This window comes from Zootoca vivipara, chromosome Z2, assembly GCF_965207765.1.
Source record: "Zootoca vivipara chromosome Z2, rZooViv2.hap1.1, whole genome shotgun sequence".
In the NCBI taxonomy this organism is placed as follows: Eukaryota; Metazoa; Chordata; class Lepidosauria; order Squamata; family Lacertidae; genus Zootoca; species Zootoca vivipara.
The window spans coordinates 49,865,401-49,889,052 of NC_142585.1; the positions used below are offsets into that span (position 1 = coordinate 49,865,401).

General features: G+C 46.4%; 1 protein-coding gene across 3 annotated transcripts in view; it reads left to right on the plus strand.

Moving 5' to 3' along the window:
- Window positions 1–23,652, plus strand: part of ABCA2 (ATP binding cassette subfamily A member 2) — a 234,059-nt gene that overhangs the window by 20,129 nt on the left and 190,278 nt on the right. For all 3 annotated transcript variants that reach the window (XM_088665386.1, XM_088665387.1, XM_088665389.1), the window contains exons 2-3: window positions 5,229–5,322; window positions 19,016–19,127. In XM_088665386.1, the coding sequence (XP_088521512.1) occupies window positions 5,229–5,322; window positions 19,016–19,127 (206 nt within the window). The remainder of the gene's footprint in view (window positions 1–5,228; window positions 5,323–19,015; window positions 19,128–23,652) is intronic.

Here is a 23,652-nt window from a genome sequence, read left to right on the forward strand (position 1 = left end):
AGCTCATACCAAAATAAAAACTTAGCTGGTCTTTAAGGTGCTACTGAATGAATTTTTTTATTCCCCTATGATGTGTCCTGCAATAAAAAAAAAAGCAGCTTGAGATAAGAATCCGATGGAGCCACCTGGGATGAATGAAGACATCGGATTCTTATCTCCCTATGCATGAACAAGCTTTCTTTAGCGCCTCAGCCCTTGCTTCCCCCCCCTGGACTAATTGCAGTCATCAGCAGTCGTTAACAGCCATCTACAGGTTTACCACTCCCATCAGCCCATCACCCATTCCCACCCACCCCCACCACCCTCTGTATATATATATAAGGGTCTGGTTGCTTCTGTTTCAAGTGTATCTGAAGAAGTGCGCATGCACACGGAAGCTCATACCCAAATAAAATCTGAGTTGGTCTTTAAGGTGCTACTGAAGGGATTTTTTATTTTATTTTGCTTCGACTCTGACCAACACGGCTACCTACCTGTAACCAATATTTTACAGACAGAGAGCACAGAACAACCGGGAAAAGGTTACCCCTAGACACCAGAACTGCAAACACCACCCTGGATTATAATACAGTAGCCTCATTCACTGACCAAAGAGGTTTCTCTTCCACAGAATCATAGACTTGGAAGAGACCCCAAGGGTCATCCAGTCCAACCCCCTGCCAAGCAGGAAACACCATCAAAGCATTCTTGACATATGCCTGTCAAGCCTCTGCTTAAAGACCTCCAAAGAAGGAGACTCCACCACACTCCTGGGCAGCAAATCCCACTGCCGAACAGCTCTGACTGTCAGGAAGTTCTTCCTAATGTTGAGGTGGTTATACTATTAGAATTATAGAATCCTAGAGTCGGAAGAGACCACAAGGGCCATCCAGTCCAACCCCCTGCCGAGCAGGAAACACCATCAAAGCATTCTTGACATATGCCTGTCAAGCCTCTGCTTCAAGACCTCCCAAAGAAGGAGACTCCACCACACTCCTTGGCAGCAAATCCCACTGCCAAACAGCTCTCACTGTCAGGAAGTTCTTCCTCATGTTGAGGTGGAATCTTCTTTCTTGTAGCTTGAATCCATTGCTCTGTGTCCGCTTCTCCGGAGCAGCAGAAAACAACCTTTCACCCTCCTCTATATGGCATCCTTTTATATATTTGAACATGGCTATCATATCACCCCTTCACCTTCTCTTCTCCAGGCTAAACATACCCAGTTCCCTAAGCCATTCCTCATAAGGCATTGTTTCCAGGCCTTGGACCATTTTGGTTGCCCTCCTCTGGACACGTTCCAGCTGGTCAGTATCCTTCTTGAACTGTGGTGCCCAGAACTGGACACAGTACTCCAGGTGAGGTCTGACCAGAGCAGAATACAGTGGTACTATTACTTCCCTTGATCCAGATGCTATACTCCTCTTGATGCAGCCCAGAATTGCATTGGCTTTTTGAGCTGCTGCATCACACTGCTGACTCACGTCAAGTTTGTGGTCTACCAAGACTCCTAGATCCTTTTCACATGTACTGCTCTCAAGCCAGGTGTCACCCATCCTGTATTTGTGCCTTTCATTTTTTTTTTTTGCCCAAGTGTAGTACCTTACATTTCTCCTTGTTAAAATTCATCTTGTTTGCTTTGGCCCAGTTGTCTAATCGGTTAAGGCATTTCCGAAGGCATTTTTGTTCCAGCAGGCTTTCCCAGCTTAGTAAACGAGTATTTTACCTTTTTTTTTTTTGGTATGAAATTCTTTATTCATGCTTTAAACCATTACAAAAAGCAAAACCAAGATAATATGTACATCTATGTTCATCTGTACACAAAGCAAAATACTTCAACCTAAGAAACAAAAACTATTTCCTCCCTCCCTCACCTGTTTCCTTTCCCCCCTATTCCCCCCCATCCTCCCGCCCTCTTCCCTCCCTCCCTTTCCACCTACTCTCGCCCACCCCCCCTCCATCATTTTGGTTTTGTCATATATTTTATCATATATTATACAGTGGTGCCTCGCTTCACGAATGCCCTGCTTAAGGAAATTTCCACTTAACGAAAGGATCTTTCGAGCGGTGCTTGCCTCGCTAGACGAATGCGTTTTATGAAAAATTCCTCTAGCGAATCGCAGTTTCCCATAGGAATGCATTGAAATTCAATTAATGCGTTCCTATGGGCAAAAAAAAGGTAAAAAAAAATCAGTGCGTTCCTATGGGATTCGCTAGACGAATTTTTCGCTAAAAGAAAAGACCCGTGGAACGAATTAATTTCGTCTAGCGAGGCACCACTGTATAGGGGATAATGGTGATTTGCGCATCTCCCCCCCCTTCACATCATCTATGCGTATTGTCAATTACTGTCGAATTCATATCTCTGGCTGGCCCTTGGCTAAGTTCTGTGTCCTCGGCAGCTAACGCATCAAACTTCAAGAAACTTCAAGAAAGAAGATTCCACCTCAACATGAGGAAGAACTTCCTGACAGTAAGAGCTGTTCGGCAGTGGGATTTGCTGCCAAGGAGTGTGGTGGAGTCTCCTTCTTTGGAGGTCTTTAAGCAGAGGCTTGACAGGCACATGTCAAGAATGCTTTGATGGTGTTTCCTGCTTGGCAGGGGGTTGGACTGGATGGCCCTTGTGGTCTCTTCCAACTCTAGGATTCTATGATTCTGGAGAGTTCACATGACAGTGCTAGACCAGGTGGTGCCTCTGTCCATTTCTGGCTCTACAATCAGTTTGCATTTCTCTCTGTTTCTCCTCTCCCCCTCCCTCCCCCGGCCACTTTGCCTGACTCGAGGCAAGGGCAGACTCTTTCTTGTCATTTCTGAGAAGGAGAGCGAGGACAAAGTACAAGAAAGAAGATTCTTGTACAAACTACAAGAAAGAAGATTCCACCTCAACATCAGGAAGAACTTCCTGACAGTCAGAGCTGTTCGGCAGTGGGATTTGCTGCCAAGGAGTGTGGTGGAGTCTCCTCCTTCTTTGGAGGCCTTGAAGCAGAGGCTCGACAGGCATAGGTCAAGAATGCTTGGATGGTGTTTCCTGCTCGGCAGGGGGTTGGACTGGATGGCCCTTGGGGTCTCTTCCAACTATATGACTCTATGATTCTCTATGATTCTATGATTCCACCTCAACATTAGAAAGAACATTAGAAAGAACATTAGAAAGAAATGATTCTATGATTCTAACTCCAGCCTGAGGTGCAGGGATGCCGGTTAACATGGGAATTTAAGGAAAAGGTAAAGGGACCCCTGACCATTAGGTCCAGTTATGACCAACTCCTGACAGTAAGAGCTATTCGGCAGTGGAATTTGCTGCCAAGGAGTGTGGTGGAGTTGTTGTTGTTGTTGTTATAAGTTTGGGGGTGGGGACAAGACTCCCCTAAAATTTTTGGATTCATTAAAACTCCATACAAGAAAGAAGATTCCACCTCAACATGAGGAAGAACCTCCTGACAGTCAGAGCTGTTTGGCAGTGGGATTTGGTGCCAAGGAGTGTGGTGGAGTCTCCTCCTTCTTTGGAGATCTTTAAGCAGAGGCTCGACAGGTATATGTCAAGAATGCTGTGATGGTGTTTCCTGCTTGGCAGGGGGTTGGACTGGATGGCCCTTGGGGTCTCTTCCAACTCTAGGATTCTATGATTAGGAAGAACTTCCTGACAGTAAGAGCTGTTCGGCAGTGGGATTTGCTGCCAAGGAGTGGGGCGGAGTCTCCTTCTTTGGAGGTCTTTAAGCAGAGGCTCGACAGGTATATGTCAAGAATGCTGTGATGGTGTTTCCTGTTTGGCAGGGGTTTGGACTGGATGGCCCTTGGGGTCTCTTCCAACTCTAGGATTCTATGATTCTATGAACTTCCTGACAGTAAGAGCTGTTCGGCAGTGGGATTTGCTGCCAAGGAGTGTGGTGGCGTCTCCTCCTTTTTGGAGGTCTTTAAGCAAAGGCTCGACAGGAATATGTCAAGAATGCTTTGATGGTGTTTCCTGCTCGGCAGGGGGTTGGACTGGATGGCCCTTGGGGTCTCTTCCAACTCTAGGATTCTATTATTCTTCCTTCCTTCTTCATTTTATTTTATTTTATATGAAAGGCTGTCATATAGAGGAGGGAGAAAGGTTGTTTTCTGCTGCTCCAGAGAAGCGGACACGGAGCAATGGATTCAAACTACAACAAAGAAGATTCCACCTCAACATTAGGAAGAACTTCCTGACAGTCAGAGCTGTTCGGCAGTGGCATTTGCTACCAAGGAGTGTGGCGGAGTCTCCTTCTTTGGAGGTCTTTAAGCAGAGGCTTGACAGACATATGTCCAGAATGCTTTGATGGTGTTTCCTGCTCTGCAGGGGGGTTGGACTGGATGGCCCTTGGGGTCTCTTCCGACTCTAGGATTCTATCATTCCCTTGGTAAAATGAATGTTTCCATTTGAATGTTTTCATTCCCTTTGTAAAATGAACGTTTTCATTTTACAAGGCTGTCCTGTCTTCCTGTCGGTTCTATGCAACGCCTCCTTCTCAGGCTTACCCTTTGGCGCAAAGAGAGGGAAAAGGGCGCAATAGGGGGGTTTGGGGGGCACTCAGGATTATACAAAATAAAAAAAATTCCTTCAGTAGCACCTTAAAGAGCAACTAAGTTTTTTATTTTGGTCTGAGCTTTCGTGTGCATGCGCGCTTCTTCAGATGCACACGAAAGCTCATCCCAAAATATAAACTTAGTTGGTCTTTAAGGTGCTACGGAAGGAATTTTTTTTTATTTTGCTTCGACTCAGACCAACACGGCTACCTACCTGTAACTAGGATTATACAATGCAGACTATAGAATCATAGAATCATAGAATAATAGAGTTGGAAGAGACCCCAAGGGCCATCCAGTCCAACCCCCTGCCAAGCAGGAAACACCATCAAAGCATTCCTGACAGATGGCTGTCAAGCCTCTGCTTAAAGACCTCCAAAGAAGGAGACTCCACCACACTCCTTGGCAGCAAATTCCACTGCCGAACAGCTCTTACTGTCAGGAAGTTCTTCCTAATGTTTAGGTGGAATTTTCTTTCTTGTAGTTTGAATCCGTTGCTCCGTGTCCGCTTCTCTGGAGCAGCAGAAAACAACCTTTCTCCCTCCTCTATATGACATCCTTTTATATATTTGAACATGGTTATCATATATGATCAGACTTAGCTCAATGACACAATGGGCAGATCCTTCCCTTCAGGGGGGGAAGGCCCTGGCAACGTTTCCCACTCCTGGGTCTCTCTGACTTATTTTCTCCTCCTTTTCCCCCAGTGGGTGCTGGCTTTCGAGATCTTCATCCCTCTGGTCCTCTTCTTCATTCTGCTGGGGCTTCGGCAGAAGAAACCCACCATTTCCGTGAAAGAAGGTAAGCCGCATTGTAGGGTTAACCGACTCCGTGCGGAGTCCATCCGCCCCCCCCCCCCCCCGTGATTTTGGGGTAGGATTTGAGACCTTTCCGTTTTCTCGGATCCAGCCGATCCCTGAATCCCCAAGGTGCAGTTTGCATTGAATGTAGCGATTAAGAAAAACAAAAAAAACATGGAAACTAATTGGATAACGTACGGAGAACGAATAGTAAGATCAGATAAAGGTTGTGGGAAAATCAGGCCATAGGAACGACTCAAGTCCAAAATGACTAGAATCATGATTAAGGGATTAAACCCCAACATTTACTATAGCCAGGAATTATGAATCCTAGAATCCTAGAGTTGGAAGAAACCCCAAGGGCCATCCAGTCCAACCCCCTGCCAAGCAGGAAACACCATCAAAGCATTCTTGACATATGCCTGTCAAGCTTCTGCTTAAAGACCTCCAAAGAAGGAGAGACTACCACACTCCTTGGCAGCAAATCCCACTGCCGAACAGCTCTTACTGTCAGGAAGTTCTTCCTAATCATAGAATCCTAGAGTTGGAAGAGACCACAAGGGCCATCCAGTCCAACCCCCTGCCAAGCAGGAAACACCATCAAAGCATTCTTGACATATGCCTGTCAAGCCTCTGCTTAAAGACCTCCAAAGAAGGAGAGACTACCACACTCCTTGGCAGCAAATCCCACTGCCGAACAGCTCTTACTGTCAGGAAGTTCTTCCTAATCATAGAATCCTAGAGTTGGAAGAGACCCCAAGGGCCATCCAGTCCAACCCCCTGCCAAGCAGGAGACACCACCAAAGCATTCCTGACATATGCCTGTCAAGCCTCTTGGATGGTGTTTCCTGCTTGGCAGGGGGTTGGACTGGATGGCCCTTGTGGTCTCTTCCAACTCTATGATTCAATGGATTCAAACTTCAAGAAAGAAGATTCCACCTCAACATTAGGAAGAACCTCCTGACAGTCAGAGCTGTTCGGCAGTGGGATTGGCTGCCAAGGAGTGTGGTGGAGTCTCCTCCTTTGGAGGCCTTTAAGCAGAGGCTTGACAGGCATATATGTCAAGAATGCTTGGATGGTGTTTCCTGCTTGGCAGGGGGTTGGACTGGATGGCCCTTGTGGTCTCTTCCAGCTCTAGGTTTCTATGATTCTACATCTGAAAGGCTGTCCCGTCACTTTGTTTCCTGCTGCTCTGGAGAGAGCTTGATTCAAGTTACAAGGAAGGAGATTCCGACTAAACTTTGAAGAATAATTTTCTTAGAGCCAAAAAAGGCTTGTTTGAGAGTGGGGTGGACTCCCTCGGAAAGGTTTGCCGACCCTCCTCCCTTGGAGGTTTTTAAGCAGACGTTGGAGGCATAGCTGCAAGGGGCAAGGGGCATCAGAGCTGACAGTAAGAGCTGTTCGGCAGTGGAATTTGCTGCCAAGGCATAGCTGCCAAGTTTCCCCTTTCCTCACGAGGAAGCCTATTCAGCATAATGGAATTTCCCTTAAAAAAAAGGGAGAACTTGGCAGCTATGGTTGGAGGCCGTCGGTCAGGGATTCTTTAGCCATTGCCTGCATTGCCGGGGTTGGACTAGATGACCCTGGGGTCCCTTCCAGCTCTACAATCGACCTTTCTGAGCAGCCGTTGTCACCTTGCCGCCGTAAAGCCATTCGAGTGATGTTTCTGCTTCATGTTTTACTTTATCTCATGCATTTTTTTCTCTCCTCCCCACCCTCATTTTTTTTTCTTTCTCCCCACCCATCTTTGAAATATGCTTTGCGTCTCCTCTAGTCTGTACGTTGGGTTTTCCTTTTCTTTTTCTCTCTCTCCTTCCCCTCCTTTCGCTTTGCACAAATTATTCTGGGGAAAACGTGGCCGTATTGACTCGCCAACCTGCTGTTCTCCAGATGTTTTGGACCAGCCTTCCGGCCTCGGCATCGTCCAGCTGTGCCGCCCGAGGCGGGTGGACGTTGTGCTTCAAAACATCTGGATGGCCTAATCTGGTCTAACTCTTGGGACTTCTGTAACTAATATAGAACTCAATTTAACCCTCGTTTTTCTCGCCCTCCCGCTTCCTAGGATCTAGGAGTCTTGGTAGACCACAAACTTGACCTGAGTCAGCAGTGTGATGCAGCAGCTCAAAAAGCCAATGCAATTCTGGGCTGCATCAATAGGAGTATAGCATCTAGATCAAGGGAAGTAATAGTATCATTGTATTCTGCTCTGGTCAGACCTCACCTGGAGTCCTGTGTCCAGTTCTGGGCACCACAGTTCAAGAAGGATCCTGACAAGCTGGAACGGGTCCAGAAGAGGGCAACCAAAATGGTCAAAGGCCTGGAAACGATGCCTTATCAGGAACGGCTTAGGGAGCTGGGTATCTTTAGCCTGGAGAAGAGAAGGTGAAGGGGTGATATGATAGCCATGTTCAACTATATGAAAGGATGTCATATAGAGGAGGGAGAAAGGTTGTTTTCTGCTGCTCCAGAGAAGCGGACACGGAGCAACGGATTCAAGCTACAAGAAAGAAGATTCCACCTAAACATTAGGAAGAACTTCCTGACAGTAAGAGCTGTTCGGCAGTGGAACTTGCTGCCAAGGAGTGTGGTGGAGTCTCCTTCTTTGGAGGTCTTGAAGCAGAGGCTTGACAGCCATATGCCAGGAATGCTTTGATGGTGTTTCCTGCTTGGCAGGGGGTTGGACTGGATGGCCCTTGGGGTCTCTTCCAACTCTATGATTCTATGATTCTATTCTATGATTCTATGATTCCTTCTCCACTTGTTGGGATGCTGTGGAAATCATAGTGCTGTAAAATTGTGCGCCTAAGCGGAGCAAAGGTCTCTGCAGATTTTTAATCTGGAGCTAAACCAGATTCGGTCATCTGTTTGCAACAGTTTGATACCAAACTTCGGCCCTCCAGATGTTTTGGACTACAATTCCCATCTTCCCCGACCACTGGTCCTGTTAGCTAGGGATCATGGGAATTGTAGGCCAAAACATCTGCAGATGTTTTGGACTACAATTCCCATCATCCCCGACCACTGGTCCTGTTAGCTAGGGGTCATGGGAATTGTAGGCCAAAACATCTGCAGATGTTTTGGACTACAATTCCCATCTTCCCCGACCACTGGTCCTGTTAGCTAGGGATCATGGGAATTGTAGGCCAAAACATCTGCAGATGTTTTGGACTACAATTCCCATCATCCCCGACCACTGGTCCTGTTAGCTAGGGGTCATGGGAATTGTAGGCCAAAACATCTGCAGATGTTTTGGACTACAATTCCCATCATCCCCGACCACTGGTCCTGTTAGCTAGGGATCATGGGAGTTGTAGGCCAGGCATCCCCAAACTTCGGCCCTCCAGATGTTTTGGACTACAATTCCCATCTTCCCCGACCACTGGTCCTGTTAGCTAGGGATCATGGGAGTTGTAGGCCAAAACATCTGGAAGGGCCGCAGTTTGGGGATGCCTGCCAAAGAGCCTTAAAAGGCTGAGCTGATGGGATACCTCCAGATGTTTTGGCCTACAACTCCCATGATCCCTTGCAAAGAGGTCCCGTGATCAGGGATGATGGGAATTGTAGTCCAAAGCATCTGGAGGGCCGACGTTTGGGCATGTCTGCTCTAGATCCGGGGTGGTCAAACTCAAATCCACCGGGGGCCACACCAGCAGTTTGGTCACCCTCCAAGGGCCGGTTGTATCTGGAGGACTATGTGTCCACTCTTTATTCTCAGAAATGATTGCCACTGCATTCAATTATTACTGTTTTTTTGTAATAATGTAAGTCAGGCGTCCCCAAACTGCGGCCCTCCAGATGTTTCGGCCTACGACTCCCATGATCCCTAGCTAAGAGGTCCAGTGATCAGGGATGATGGGAATTGTAGTCCAAAACATCTGGAGGGCCGAAGTTTGGGGATGTCTGATGTAAGTAATAACTAGGGACCCAGGTGGGGTATAAATAATAAATAAAATAAATAATAAATTATTATTATTATTATTATTATGGGACCCAGGTGGCGCTGTGGGTTAAACCACTGAGCCTAGGGCTTGCCGATCAGAAGGTCGGCGGTTCGAATCCCTGCGACGGGGTGAGCTCCCGTCGCTCGGTCCCAGCTCCTGCCAACCTAGCAGTTCGAAAGCACGTCAAAAGTGCAAGTAGATAAATAGGAACCGCCACAGCGGGAAGGTCAACGGCGTTTCCGTGCGCTGCTCTGGTTCGCCAGAAGCGGCTCTGTCATGCTGGCCACATGACCCGGAAGCTGTACGCCGGCTCCCTCGGCCAATAATGCGAGATGAGCGCGCAACCCCGGAGCCGGTCACCACTGGACCTAATGGTCAGGGGTCCCTTGACCTTGACCTTTAAGTAATAACTAACTCTGAAAGCAGAAACATAGTCGGAATAATGGCCAGTGGATATTCCAATGTACAATTATTGTACAATTTATTGAAAAAATGGTTTATTGAAAAAAACATACAAATCGCGGCCTTCTCCCGGGCGCCCGCTGGCCAGCTGGGCTCAGCGGAGCGCCCAGACGAAGCGGCGGCCATGAGAGCGGCCAACCGCCCCCACCCACCCACGCGCCGCCGCCACCGAAAAAGGCCGAATGCTCTAGCGCCCGTTTATTAAACGGGCTGAATGACACTAGTGCACTCAATATAAAAAGAAGTGGTTTCCTGAATGCATGGAAAGTGGAGTTTTCCTGTGTAGAACGGCCGGCGCCGCTAGAGGGCGGACGTCCTCTGGCTTGTCGGCCGCCGCGCATGTGTCAAAAAAAGAGAGTGAGAATAAAAGGTGAAGGCTGGCGGCCGGCGGCGGCTACACGGGCCACATGACGAGGCCCGGCGGGCCGGATTCGGCCCGCGGCCCTTGTGTTTGACACCTGTGCCCTGGGCCATCGGTCTCGGCCGCCCTGGCTGACTTCCACGCGCCTTGGCAGACGGAAGTGCAGGCGCTCCTGCAGGGATGCGAAAGGGCCGGAGCGGCGCGCGGCCCGGGAAAGACCGGCAGGGTGCGCGCCTCCTCGTGCGCAGGCAGCGAGGGGAAGGCAGCTACGCTCTACTTACGAATAACTCTACTTACGAATTCCACCTCAACATTAGGAAGAACTTCCTGACAGTAAGAGCTGTTCGGCAGTGGGATTTGCTGCCAAGGAGTGTGGTGGAGTCTCCTTCTTTGGAGGTCTTTAAGCAGAGGCTTGACAGCCATCTGTCAGGAATGCTTTGATGGTGTTTCCTGCTTGGCAGGGGGTTGGACTGGATGGCCCTTGGGGTCTCTTCCAACTCTATGATGCTATGATTCTATGATTCTATGAATGTTTCTACTTACGAAGGGAGCTCCGCCCGCCATCTTGGATGCGGCTTAGATAGGATTTTTTTCCTACTTACGAATTTTTAGATAGGGTTGCTTCGACTTACGGATTTTTTTCTCCCAATGCATTCCTACTTGCAGTTTTTTCCGACTTACGAATGTGCATTAAATTCGTAAGTCGAGGTACCGCATTCGTAAGTCGAGGTACCGTACGTCGAGGTACCGCATTCGTAAGTCGGAACGCATTAAATTCGTAAGTCGAGGTACCGCTGTATAGATTCTTTTAATTGTACCCCACCCTTCGTCCTTAGATCTCGGGGCGGTTCACCACAAAAAAATTACGATATAAAAAACGCATTCGTAAGTCGAGGTACCGTAAGTCGAGGTACCGCATTCGTAAGTCGGAACGCATTAAAATTCGTAAGTCGAGGTACCGCTGTATAGATTCTTTTAATTGTATCCCCACCCTTCATCCTTAGATCCGCCCGCCTTTTACTTAGTTCCATTCGCGGCTTAGCGTTCCTTCCTTTCTTTGCATTCCCCATCCTCGTTTTCTCTCCCGATTAGCTGCAGTTTGGGGGACAAAAGACGTACTGTCAGGGTGGATAAAAATCAATGATTTTTTTTAAAAAAAATCAAAAAAATCGGATTTTTTTTTATTTAAATCGGATTTTTTTGATTTAAATCGATTTTTTTGATTTAAATCTGATTTTTTTAAAAAATAAAATGCTTTTTGAGGAAAATATATTACCATCCAAAGGTTATTCCATCATGAAATAAAGATTAGTTTTTTAATTATGTAGAATAAGGTTGTATATGTTTATTTTGGGGGGTAAATAAATGCCATTAATCCATTCACAATGTCATGCTCTTCCAGAGGTTTTTGTAAGATTATTGGGCAGTTTCTCTGCCTGCAAGATATTATCACAGATGCTTGGTTTACTTTTGCAGTTCTCAAAACTGAATTTGACTCAACAGAGATCACAAGCCTCTTCTTCCCAGCAAAAATGTTATAACATGAACAGAGTTGAGAAAAAGACCTCAATCCTATTGTTCTACAAACCTATGAATACAGAATCAAGCCCTTCAGTGCTAAGTTTCAAGAAGTTCAGTGAATAGAATAGAAACAATATTTTTCTGATTGTTTGGAGTGGACAGTATTTAAGTTTTTCATGTGTCGGCTGGGCTGACAGTCCAAGTTTCTTAAAATATATATATTTTGTTTTTGTTTAGCCAAATTAGTTAACAAACATGGATGTTTGTTAAGCAAATAACATATGCTGTAATGTCATAGAATCATAGAGTTGGAAGAGACCACAAGGGTCATCCAGTCCAACCCCCTGCCGAGCAGGAAACACCATCAAAGCATTCTTGACAGATGCCCGTCAAGCCTCTGCTTAAAGACCTCCAAAGAAGGAGAATCCACCACACTCCTTGGCAGCAAATTCCACTGCCGAACAGCTCTTACTGTCAGGAAGTTCATAGAATCGTAGAGTTGGAAGAGACCCCAAGGGCCATCCAGTCCAACCCCCTGCCGAGCAGGAAACACCCTCAAAGCATTCTTGACATATGCCTGTCAAGCCTCTGCTTAAAGACCTCCAAAGAAGGAGAATCCACCACACTCCTTGGCAGCCAATTCCACTGCCGAACAGCTCTTACTGCCAATTAGCTTAAAGGCCCAATTCGAAGGTTTGGACCTATAAAGCTTAAAGATCTCCAAAGAAGGAGACCCCACCACACTCCTTGGCAGCAAATTCCACTGCCGAACAGCTCTTACTGTCAGGAAGTTCATAGAATCATAGAATCGTAGAGTTGGAAGAGACCCCAAGGGCCATCCAGTCCAACCCCCTGCCAAGCAGGAAACACCGTCAAAGCATTCTTGACATATGCCCGTCAAGCCTCTGCTTAAAGACCTCCAAAGAAGGAGAATCCACCACACTCCTTGGCAGCAAATTCCACTGCCGAACAGCTCTTACTGTCAGGAAGTTCATAGAATCATAGAATCGTAGAGTTGGAAGAGACCACAAGGGCCATCCAGTCCAACCCCCTGCCGAGCAGGAAATGCCATCAAAGCATTCTTGACATATGCCTTTCCGTCACTTCACAGATCGGGCTGGCTGTGACCAGCTGCGGGTCCCTCCCTTCAAGAAGTTCAGTGAATAGAATAGAAACAATATTTTTCTGATTGTTTGGAGTGGACAGTATTTAAGTTTTTCATGGGATTTAAATCGACTATGATTTAAATCAAGCCTTACTGACTAGTGATTTAAATCGTGATTTAAATCATGATTTAAATCAGTTTGATTTAAATCAAATCCACCCTGCGTACTGTATACAGATCCACCAGCGATGGGGCAAAGGCTATGTACAGAAGGCGTAGGGCGGTCCGTACCTGCCAAGTCCGGCTCGTAAAAATATCCGGGATCGGCAGCGCCCGCACGACCGCGACGCAACTTCCGGCGGCGCCTCGCCGTTTCCCGGCGGCCTCCCGTTGAGCGGAAAAATCCCGCTATTGTCCCTTAAATCGGGATACTTGGCAAGCTATGACTGTGGAGGAGAATGCAATTGTTACCCGGCCATTTTTCTGGTGCCGCCTCGCCCTTCTTTGGGCACCAGAAAATGGCGGCGCCAGCGCCGGAAGTCATAGAATCATAGAATCCTAGAGTTGGAAGAGACCCCGAGGGCCATCCAGTCCAACCCCCTGCCAAGCAGGAAACACCATCAAAGCATTCCTGACAGATGGCTGTCAAGCCTCTGCTTAAAGACCTCCAAAGAAGGAGACTCCACCACACTCCTTGGCAGCAAATTCCACTGCCGAACAGCTCTTACTGTCAGGAAGTTCTTCCTAATCATAGAATCCTAGAGTCGGAAGAGACCACAAGGTTCATCCAGTCCAACCCCCTGCCAAGCAGGAAACACCATCAAAGCATTCCTGACAGATGGCTGTCAAGCCTCTGCTTAAAGACCTCCAAAGAAGGAGACTCCACCACACTCCTTGGTAGCAAATTCCACTGCTGAACAGCTCCTACTGTCAGGAGTTGGTCATGACTGGACCTAATGGTCAGGGGTCCCTTTACCTTTTCCTTAAATTCCCATGTTAACCGGCATCCCTGCACCTCAGGCTGGAGTTAGAATCATAGAATCATATAATCATAGAGTTGGAAGAGACCCCAAGGGCCATCCAGTCCAACCCCCTGCTGAGCAGGAAACACCATCAAAGCATTCCTGACATATGCCTGTCAAGCCTCTCCTTAAAGACCTCCAAAGAAGGAGACTCCACCACACTCCTTGGCAGCAAATTCCACTGCCGAACAGCTCCGACTGTCAGGAAGTTCTTCCTAATGTTTAGGTGGAAAATCGGGATACTTGGCAAGCTATGACTGTGGAGGAGAATGCAATTGTTACCCGGCCATTTTTCTGGGGCCGCCTCGCCCTTCTTTGGGCACCAGAAAATGGCGCCGGCGGCGCCGGACGTCGCTTCCGCGCAGGGCCGGAAAGACGTAAAGCGACTTCCGGCGCCGCCATTTCCTGATGCCCATAGAAGTTGCGTCACGCAACTCCCGGTCCTGCGCGGAAGCGACTTCCGTTTTCTGGTGCCCAAAGAAGGGCAAAGGACATATGCCTCTGCTTAAAGACCTCCCAAAGAAGGAGACTCCACCACACTCCTTGGCAGCAAATCCCACTGCCGAACAGCTCTTACTGTCAGGATGTTCTTCCTAAGGTTGAGGTGGAATCTTCAAAGCAACAGGAGTCCTGTTGCTTAAACCAAGGTATATGAGAGCTGCCTGCAGGTATTCATAAGAGGGACAGTGGCACTTTGCGTGTGCTCAGAGGCTACTCCCCTTGCTCAGTGAAACACAATAGGATCCAGCCCCAGGGGATCCACATTCAGTCCTGCTTCCTTTCTGGGTGTGCATTTGGCAAGCCTTTAACTATGGCCTCCCTAAATTAAATTCATAGAATCATAGAATCATAGAGTTGGAAGAGACCCCAAGGGCCATCCAGTCCAACCCCCTGTCAAGCAGGAAACACCATCAAAGCATTCTTGACAGATGCCTGTCAAGCCTCTGCTTAAAGACCTCCCAAGAAGGAGACTCCACCACACTCCTTGGCAGCCAATCCCACTGCCGAACAGCTCTTACTGTCAGGGAGCTCTTCCTAATGTTGAGGTGGAATCTTGCCAAGTATCCCGATTTAAGGGACAGTACCGGGATTTTCCGCTAAACGGGAGACCGCCGGGAAACGGGAAGAAAAAACGGGGTTTTCCCGGCGGGTACGGGATACTTGGCAGCTATGGGGTGGTTTGCGCTGTGCTTACTCGTCTCTTGCTACTCACCCACCTTCCTTCTCTTTCCTTCTAACCTACCTTCGCCCTAGGATGTTTTTTAACTGGCCAGCCGGAGAGTAATGCTTCTTTGAAAGGGTCGAAAGGTCACTGGTTGCCTCTCTCCACGGACGCAAACAGGATTTTAATTCCTTAGGCTTCCGGGATCTTTTGATTCTTGGACTTTAAGCCTAGATCAGTCTTTCCCAGACATCCCCAAACTTCGGCCCTCCAGTTTGGGGATGTCTGGCTTAGCGTCTGAACAAGCGCCGGATTTTGAAACGCAAGGGAGAATTGGGACTCGATTCGATGCCCCACTTTGCAGTGAGTTTGCACCATCGCGCCACGTGAGTTTTGCGTGGGTGCAAATAGCCATTCACTATCGGCTAAGTGGAGAGAATGACCTCTGACCCTTCAACCCTCTGAACCGCACTCTCTGAATACTGTTTAACTTTAATGGGGGGGGGGGGAAACCTTAACTACAGCGGTGCCTCGCTGGACGAATTTAATCCGTTCCACGGGACGAAAAATTCGTCTAGCGCAGGCATCCCCAAACTGCGGCCCTCCAGATGTTTTGGCCGACAACTCCCATGATCCCTAGCTAACAGGACCAGTGGTCGGGGAAGATGGGAATTGTAGTCCAAAACATCTGGAGGGCCGAAGTTTGGGGATGCCTGGCCTACAACTTCCATGATCCCTAGCTAACAGGACCAGTGGTCAGGGATGATGGGAATTGTAGTCCAAAACATCTGGAGGGCCGAAGTTTGGGGATGCCTGGCCTACAACTTCCATGATCCCTAGCTAACAGGACCAGTGGTCGGGGAAGATGGGAATTGTAGTCCAAAACATCTGGAGGAGGGCCAAAGTTTGGGGGTGCCTAGTCTAGCGAATCCCATAGGAACACATTGAATTTTTTTTGGGGGGGGGGCGTCGGAACGCATTACAGTGGTGCCTCGGTTTATGAACACAATTGGTTCATAAACTGAAGCGTTCATAAACTGAAGCGAACTTTCCCATGGAAAGTAATGGAAAGTGGATTAATCCGTTCCAGACGGTCCGCGGAGTAACCGTTCATAAACGGAAGCGAACTTTCCGATTGAAAGTAATGGAAAGTGGATTAATCCGTTCCAGACGGGTCCGCGGAGTACTGAAACTGAAGTGTTCCTAAACTGAAACATGGGTGTAATTGGTTCCGGAAGTCTGTTCATAAACTGAAGCGTTCATAAACTGAAGCGAACCTTCCCATTGAAAGTAATGGAAAGTGAATTAATCCGTTCCAGATGGGTCCGTGGCGTTCGTAAACCGAAAATTCATAAACCGAGGTGTTCATAAACCGAGGTTCCACTGTAATTGAATTTCAACGCATTCCTATGGGAGACCGCGATTCGCTAGACGGGTTTTTCGTAAAACGCATTCGTCCAGCGAGGCAAGCCCCGCTCGAAAAATCCTTTCGTTGAGCGGACGTTTCGTTGAGCGGGGCATTCGTTAAGCGAGGCACCGCTGTATTTTTTTTTGGCCCGTCGGAACGCATTAATTGAATTCCAACGCATTCCTATGGGAGACCGCGATTCGTAAAACGCATTCGTCTAGCGAGGCAAGCCCCGCTCGAAAAATCCTTTCGTTGAGCGGACGTTTCGTTGAGCGGGGCCTTCGTTAAGCGAGGCACCGCTGTATTTTTTTTTGGCCCGTCGGAACGCATTAATTGAATTCCAACGCATTCCTATGGGAGACCGCGATTCGTAAAACGCATTCGTCTAGCGAGGCAAGCCCCGCTCGAAAAATCCTTTCGTTGAGCGGACGTTTCGTTGAGCGGGGCCTTCGTTAAGCGAGGCACCGCTGTATTTTTTTTTGGCCCGCCGGAACGCATTAATTGAATTCCAACGCATTCCTATGGGAGACCGCGATTCGTAAAACGCATTCGTCCAGCGAGGCAAGCCCCGCTCGAAAAATCCTTTCGTTGAGCGGACGTTTCGTTGAGCGGGGCATTCGTTAAGCGAGGCACCGCTGTATTTTTTTTTGGCCCGTCGGAACGCATTAATTGAATTCCAACGCATTCCTATGGGAGACCGCGATTCGTAAAACGCGTTCGTCTAGCGAGACAAGCCCCGCTCGAAAAATCCTTTCGTTGAGCGGACGTTTCGTCGAGCGGGGCCTTCGTTAAGCGAGGCACCGCTGTATTTTTTTTTGGCCCGTCGGAACGCATTAATTGAATTCCAACGCATTCCTATGGGAGACCGCGATTCGTAAAACGCATTCGTCTAGCGAGGCAAGCCCCGCTCGAAAAATCCTTTCGTTGAGCGGACGTTTCGTTGAGCGGGGCCTTCGTTAAGCGAGGCACCGCTGTATTTTTTTTTGGCCCGCCGGAACGCATTAATTGAATTCCAACGCATTCCTATGGGAGACCGCGATTCGTAAAACGCATTCGTCCAGCGAGGCAAGCCCCGCTCGAAAAATCCTTTCGTTGAGCGGACGTTTCGTTGAGCGGGGCATTCGTTAAGCGAGGCACCGCTGTATTTTTTTTTGGCCCGTCGGAACGCATTAATTGAATTCCAACGCATTCCTATGGGAGACCGCGATTCGTAAAACGCATTCGTCTAGCGAGGCAAGCCCCGCTCGCAAAATCCTTTCGTTGAGCGGACGTTTCGTTGAGCGGGGCCTTCGTCAAGCGAGGCACCGCTGTATTTTTTTTTTGGCCCGTCGGAACGCATTAATTGAATTCCAACGCATTCCTATGGGAGACCGCGATTCGTAAAACGCATTCGTCCAGCGAGGCAAGCCCCGCTCGCAAAATCCTTTCGTTGAGCGGACGTTTCGTTGAGCGGGGCCTTCGTTAAGCGAGGCACCGCTGTATTTTTTTTTGGCCCGTCGGAACGCATTAATTGAATTCCAACGCATTCCCATGGGAGACCGCGATTCGTAAAACGCATTCGTCTAGCGAGGCAAGCCCCGCTCGAAAAATCCTTTCGTTGAGCGGACGTTTCGTTGAGCGGGGCCTTCGTTAAGCGAGGCACCGCTGTATTTTTTTTTGGCCCGCCGGAACGCATTAATTGAATTCCAACGCATTCCTATGGGAGACCGCGATTCGTAAAACGCATTCGTCTAGCGAGGCAAGCCCCGCTCGCAAAATCCTTTCGTTGAGCGGACGTTTCGTTGAGCGGGGCCTTCGTCAAGCGAGGCACCGCTGTATTTTTTTTTGGCCCGTCGGAACGCATTAATTGAATTCCAACGCGTTCCTATGGGAGACCGCGATTCGTAAAACGCATTCGTCTAGCGAGGCAAGCCCCGCTCGCAAAATCCTTTCGTTGAGCGGACGTTTCGTTGAGCGGGGCATTCGTTAAGCGAGGCACCGCTGTATTTTTTTTTGGCCCGCCGGAACGCATTAATTGAATTCCAACGCATTCCTATGAGGGACCGCGATTCGTAAAACGCATTCGTCTAGCGAGGCAAGCCCCGTTCGCAAAATCCTTTCGTTGAGCGGACGTTTCGTTGAGCGGGGCATTCGTTAAGCGAGGCACCGCTGTATTTTTTTTTGGCCCGTCGGAACGCATTAATTGAATTCCAACGCATTCCTATGGGAGACCGCGATTCGTAAAACGCGTTCGTCTAGCGAGGCAAGCCCCGCTCGCAAAATCCTTTCGTCGAGCGGACGTTTCGTTGAGCGGGGCGTTCGTTAAGCGAGGCACCGCTGTATTTTTTTTTGGCCCGTCGGAACGCATTAATTGAATTCCAGCGCATTCCTATGGGAGACCGCGATTCGTAAAACGCGTTCGTCTAGCGAGACAAGCCCCGCTCGCAAAATCCTTTCGTTGAGCGGGGCATTCGTTAAGCGAGGCACCGCTGTATTTTTTTTTTGGCCCGTCGGAACGCATTAATTGAATTCCAACGCATTCCTATGGGAGACCGCGATTCGTAAAACGCGTTCGTCTAGCGAGGCAAGCCCCGCTCGCAAAATCCTTTCGTCGAGCGGACGTTTCGTTAAGCGGGGCATTCGTTAAGCGAGGCTGGTACTGAACTACTTGTGGGTTCTCCCTGCCCTATAAATTCCCCCCTTCCCCTCCTCTTTCTTCTCCCCCTTCTCTAGCGTACTACACAGCGGCGCCGCTCACCTCTGCCGGGATCCTGCCGGTGATGCAATCCTTGTGCCCCGACGGACAGCGAGATGAATTGGGCTTCTTGCAATATTCCAACTCCACGTGAGTCCGTCCCTTCGTTTCCTCACCTTACCCGGGAGTCGTCTGAAGGGGGCGCCACGTTGGCAAAGACTGCGCTATACAGTGGCCTGCTCAAAGAAGGGAGAGAACGGCAGACAGCTTCATATATATTAGGGTGGGTCATAAAAAAACACACTGTCCCGCAGTTGTCAGAAATCAGATTTTTTAACGTGGCAGCCCCTAAACTTTGGAACTCCCTGCCTCTTGACACCAGAGAAAATGCATTTCCTATATATATTAGGGTGGGTCACGAAAAACTTTTTGGGGGGAAATGTTTCCTCCCTCGATCTCATATCAGGCGGACGGTATAAACATAGTCCAATTTCAAATTCATAGAATCATAGAATCCTAGAGTTGGAAGAGACCCCAAGGGCCATCCAGTCCAACCCCCTGCCAAGCAGGAAACACCATCAAAGCATTCTTGACATATGCCTGTCAAGCCTCTGCTTCAAGACCTCCAAAGAAGGAGACTCCACCACGCTCCTTGGTAGCAAATCCCACTGCCGAACAGCTCTTACTGTCAGGAAGTTCATAGAATCATAGAATCCTAGAGTTGGAAGAGACCCCAAGGGCCATCCAGTCCAACCCCCTGCCAAGCAGGAAACACCATCAAAGCATTCCTGACAGATGGCTGTCAAGCCTCTGCTTCAAGACCTCCATAGAAGGAGACTCCACCACACTCCTTGGCAGCAAATTCCACTGCCGAACAGCTCTTACTGTTAGGAAGTTCTTCCTAATGTTTAGGAAATTGGGGACCAATCGGTTCATATTTAGACCCTGATCCTACAGATTGGAATTTTTGCCTCGCTACGAGCGATGGAAACGTAGGAATTGGACTCGTTTATTCTCAGGACGTTAAATTGTGAACTAATAAACATCAATTTTAGGTTTGATGGAGAGCAAGAAGAGTTGCCTGCTCTTCTTTTCTGCACTATTTATTTATTTAAGAGAAAACATGTTGATAATTGACGTGAAAAACCAATGGTTTTGAACAAATGATATGGCAACGGATTCAAACTTCAAGAAAGAAGATTCCACCTCAACATTAGGAAGAACTTCCTGACAGTCAGAGCTGTTCGGCAGTGGGATTTGCTGCCAAGGAGTGTGGTGGAGTCTCCTTCTTTGGAGGTCTACTAAACAAGTAAGCATAAACATTAAACAATAAAACACCACTCATATTATGTGTTGCATCCAAACATCACATTATACTTAATTACTTAATTACTAATGACCAAAATAGAGGTTTAGTGTAAGGCATAAAAGCATATTTTTAGCATATATGGCGTACAAGTACAATGTATAATATTGCATAAGGCATAATTTTCTTAATTACACAAAATGTAAGCATTTAGTACAATTCAGATTGAAATTTGGCCTCGCTACGAACATAGGAATCGGACTCGTTTATTCCCAGCATGTTCAATGAACATCAATTTTTAGGTTTTATGGAGAGCAATAATAGATGCTCGCTATTATTTTCTGCACTCTTTATTTATTTAAGAGAAAACATCTCGATAATTTACACGAAAAAACCCACGGTTTTGAACAAATTAGATGGAACGATAAAGCAAACGGGGTACTAAACAAGTAAACATAAATATTAAGCAATAAAACACCACTCATATTATGTGTTCCATCAAAACATCACTAGTTACAGGTAGGTAGCCGTGTTGGTCTGAGTGGAAGCAAAATAAAAAATTTAAAAAAATTTAAAAAATTTAAAAATTTAAAAAATTTAAAAAAATTAAAAAATTTAAAAAATTTAAAAAATTAAAAAAATTAAAAACATTAAAAACATTAAAAACATTAAAAACATTAAAAACATTAAAAACATTAAAAACATTTTAAAAATTTAATTGCTACTGAAGGAATATAAGTATAATGTGATGTTTTGATATTCCTTCAGTAGCAATTAATTTTTTTTAATTTTTTTAATTTTTTTAATGTTTTTAATGTATTTAATTTTTTAATTTTTTAATTTTTTTTAATTTTTTTAATTTTTTAAATTTTTTAAATTTTTTTAATTTTTTAATTTTTTAAATTTTTTAAATTTTTTAAATTTTTTAAATTTTTTAATTTTTTTAATTTTTTTAAATATTTAAATTTTTTTTATTTTGCTTCCACTTAGACCAACACGGCTACCTACCTGTAACTAGTGATGTTTTGATGGAACACATAATATGAGTGGTGTTTTATTGCTTAATATTTATGTTTACTTGGTCATTACTAATGACCAAAATAGAGGTTTAGTGTAAGGCATAAAAGCATATTTTTAGCATATATGGTGTACAAGTACAATGTATAATATTGCATAAGGCATAATTTTATTAATTACACAAAATGCAAGCATTTAGTACAATTTATACCTAAGTAATTACTTAATTACTAATTACCAAAATAGAGGTTTAGTGTAAGGCCTAAAAGCATATTTTTTAGCATATATGGTGTACAGGTACAATGTATAATATTGCATAAGGCATAATTTTATTAATTACACAAAATGTAAGCATTTAGTACAATTTATACCTAAGAAATTACTTAATTACTAATTACCAAAATAGAGGTTTAGTGTAAGGCCTAAAAGCATATTTTTTAGCATATATGGTGTACAAGTACAATGTATAATATTGCATAAGGCATAATTTTATTAATTACACAAAATGCAAGCATTTAGTACAATTTATACCTAAGTAATTACTTAATTGCTAATTACCAAAATAGAGGTTTAGTGTAAGGCATAAAAGCCTATTTTTTAGCATATATGGTGTACAAGTACAATGTATAATATTGCATAAGGCATAATTTTATTAATTACACAAAATTTAGTACAATTTATACCTAAGTAATTAAGTATAATGCGATGTTTGGATGCAACACATAATATGAGTGGCGTTTTATTGTTTAATGTTTATGCTTACTTGTTTAGTAGACCTCCCAAGAAGGAGACTCCACCACACTCCTTGGCAGCAAATCCCACTGCCGAACAGCTCTGACTGTCAGGAAGTTCTTCCTAATGTTGAGGTGGAATCTTCTTTCTTGAAGTTTGAATCCATTGCCATATCATTTGTTCAAAACCATGGGTTTTTCACGTCAATTATCAACATGTTTTCTCTTAAATAAATAAATAGTGCAGAAAAGAAGAGCAGGCAACTCTTCTGGCTCTCCATCAAACCTAAAATTGATGTTTATTAGTTCACGATTTAACGTCCTGAGAATAAACGAGTCCAATTCCTACGTTTCCATCGCTCGTAGCGAGGCAAAAATTCCAATCTGTAGGAGCAGGGTCTAAATATGAACCGATTGGTCCCCAATTTCCTAAACATTAGGAAGAACTTCCTAACAGTAAGAGCTGTTCGGCAGTGGAATTTGCTGCCAAGGAGTGTGGTGGAGTCTCCTTCTTTGGAGGTCTTTAAGCAGAGGCTTGACAGCCATCTGTCAGGAATGCTTTGATGGTGTTTCCTGCTTGGCAGGGGGTTGGACTGGATGGCCCTTGGGGTCTCTTCCAACTCTAGGATTCTATGATTCTATGATTCTATGAATTTGAAATTGGACTATGTTTATACCGTACGCCTGATATGAGATCGAGGGAGGAAACATTTCCCCCAAAAAAGTTTTTCGTGACCCACCCTAATATATATAGGAAATGCACCTTCTCTGGTGTCAATAGGCAGGGAGTTCCAAAGTTTGGGGGCTGCCACGTTAAAATATCTGATTTCTTACAACTGCGGGACAGTATTGTAACAGTGTCTGTTCCACTTTTTCGTACAATAAAGTGGGCACATAAGGTGATCCTGCAACGATGGTCTTTTAGGCGGGGCTTTTAAAATTCCGTGCGCATAATGCAAAGTCTGTGTGCATACACACACACACACACAGCCGTGTTTCAGAGGAGTATTGGCATAATAATAATAATAATAATAATAATAATTTATTATTTATACCCCGCCCATCTGGCCGGGTTCCCCCAGCCCCTCTGGGCGGCTTCCGACAAAATATCAAAATACAGAAATCCATCAGACATTAAAAGCTTCCCTTGAGATGCCTTCTAAAGGTCTGGTCGTTGTTTTTTCTCTTTGACCTCTGGTGGGAGGGAGTTCCACAGGCCGGGCGCCACCACCGAGAAGGCCCTCCGCCTGGTTCCCCGCAACTTGGCTTCTCGCAACGAGGGAACCGCCAGAAGGCCCTCGGCGCCGGACCTCAGTGTCCGGGCGGAACGATGGGGGTGGAGACGCTCCTTCAGTACTTCCTGACAGTCAGAGCTGTTCGGCAGTGGGATTTGCTGCCAAGGAGTGTGGTGGAGTCTCCTTCTTGGGAGGTCTTTAAGCAGAGCCTTGACAGCCATCTGTCAAGAATGCTTGGATGGTGTTTCCTGCTTGGCAGGAGGTTGGACTGGATGGCCCTCGGGGTCTCTTCCAACTCTATGATTCTATGATTAGGAAGAACTTCCTGACAGTAAGAGCTGTTCGGCAGTGGGATTTGCTGCCAAGGAGTGTGGTGGAGTCTCCTT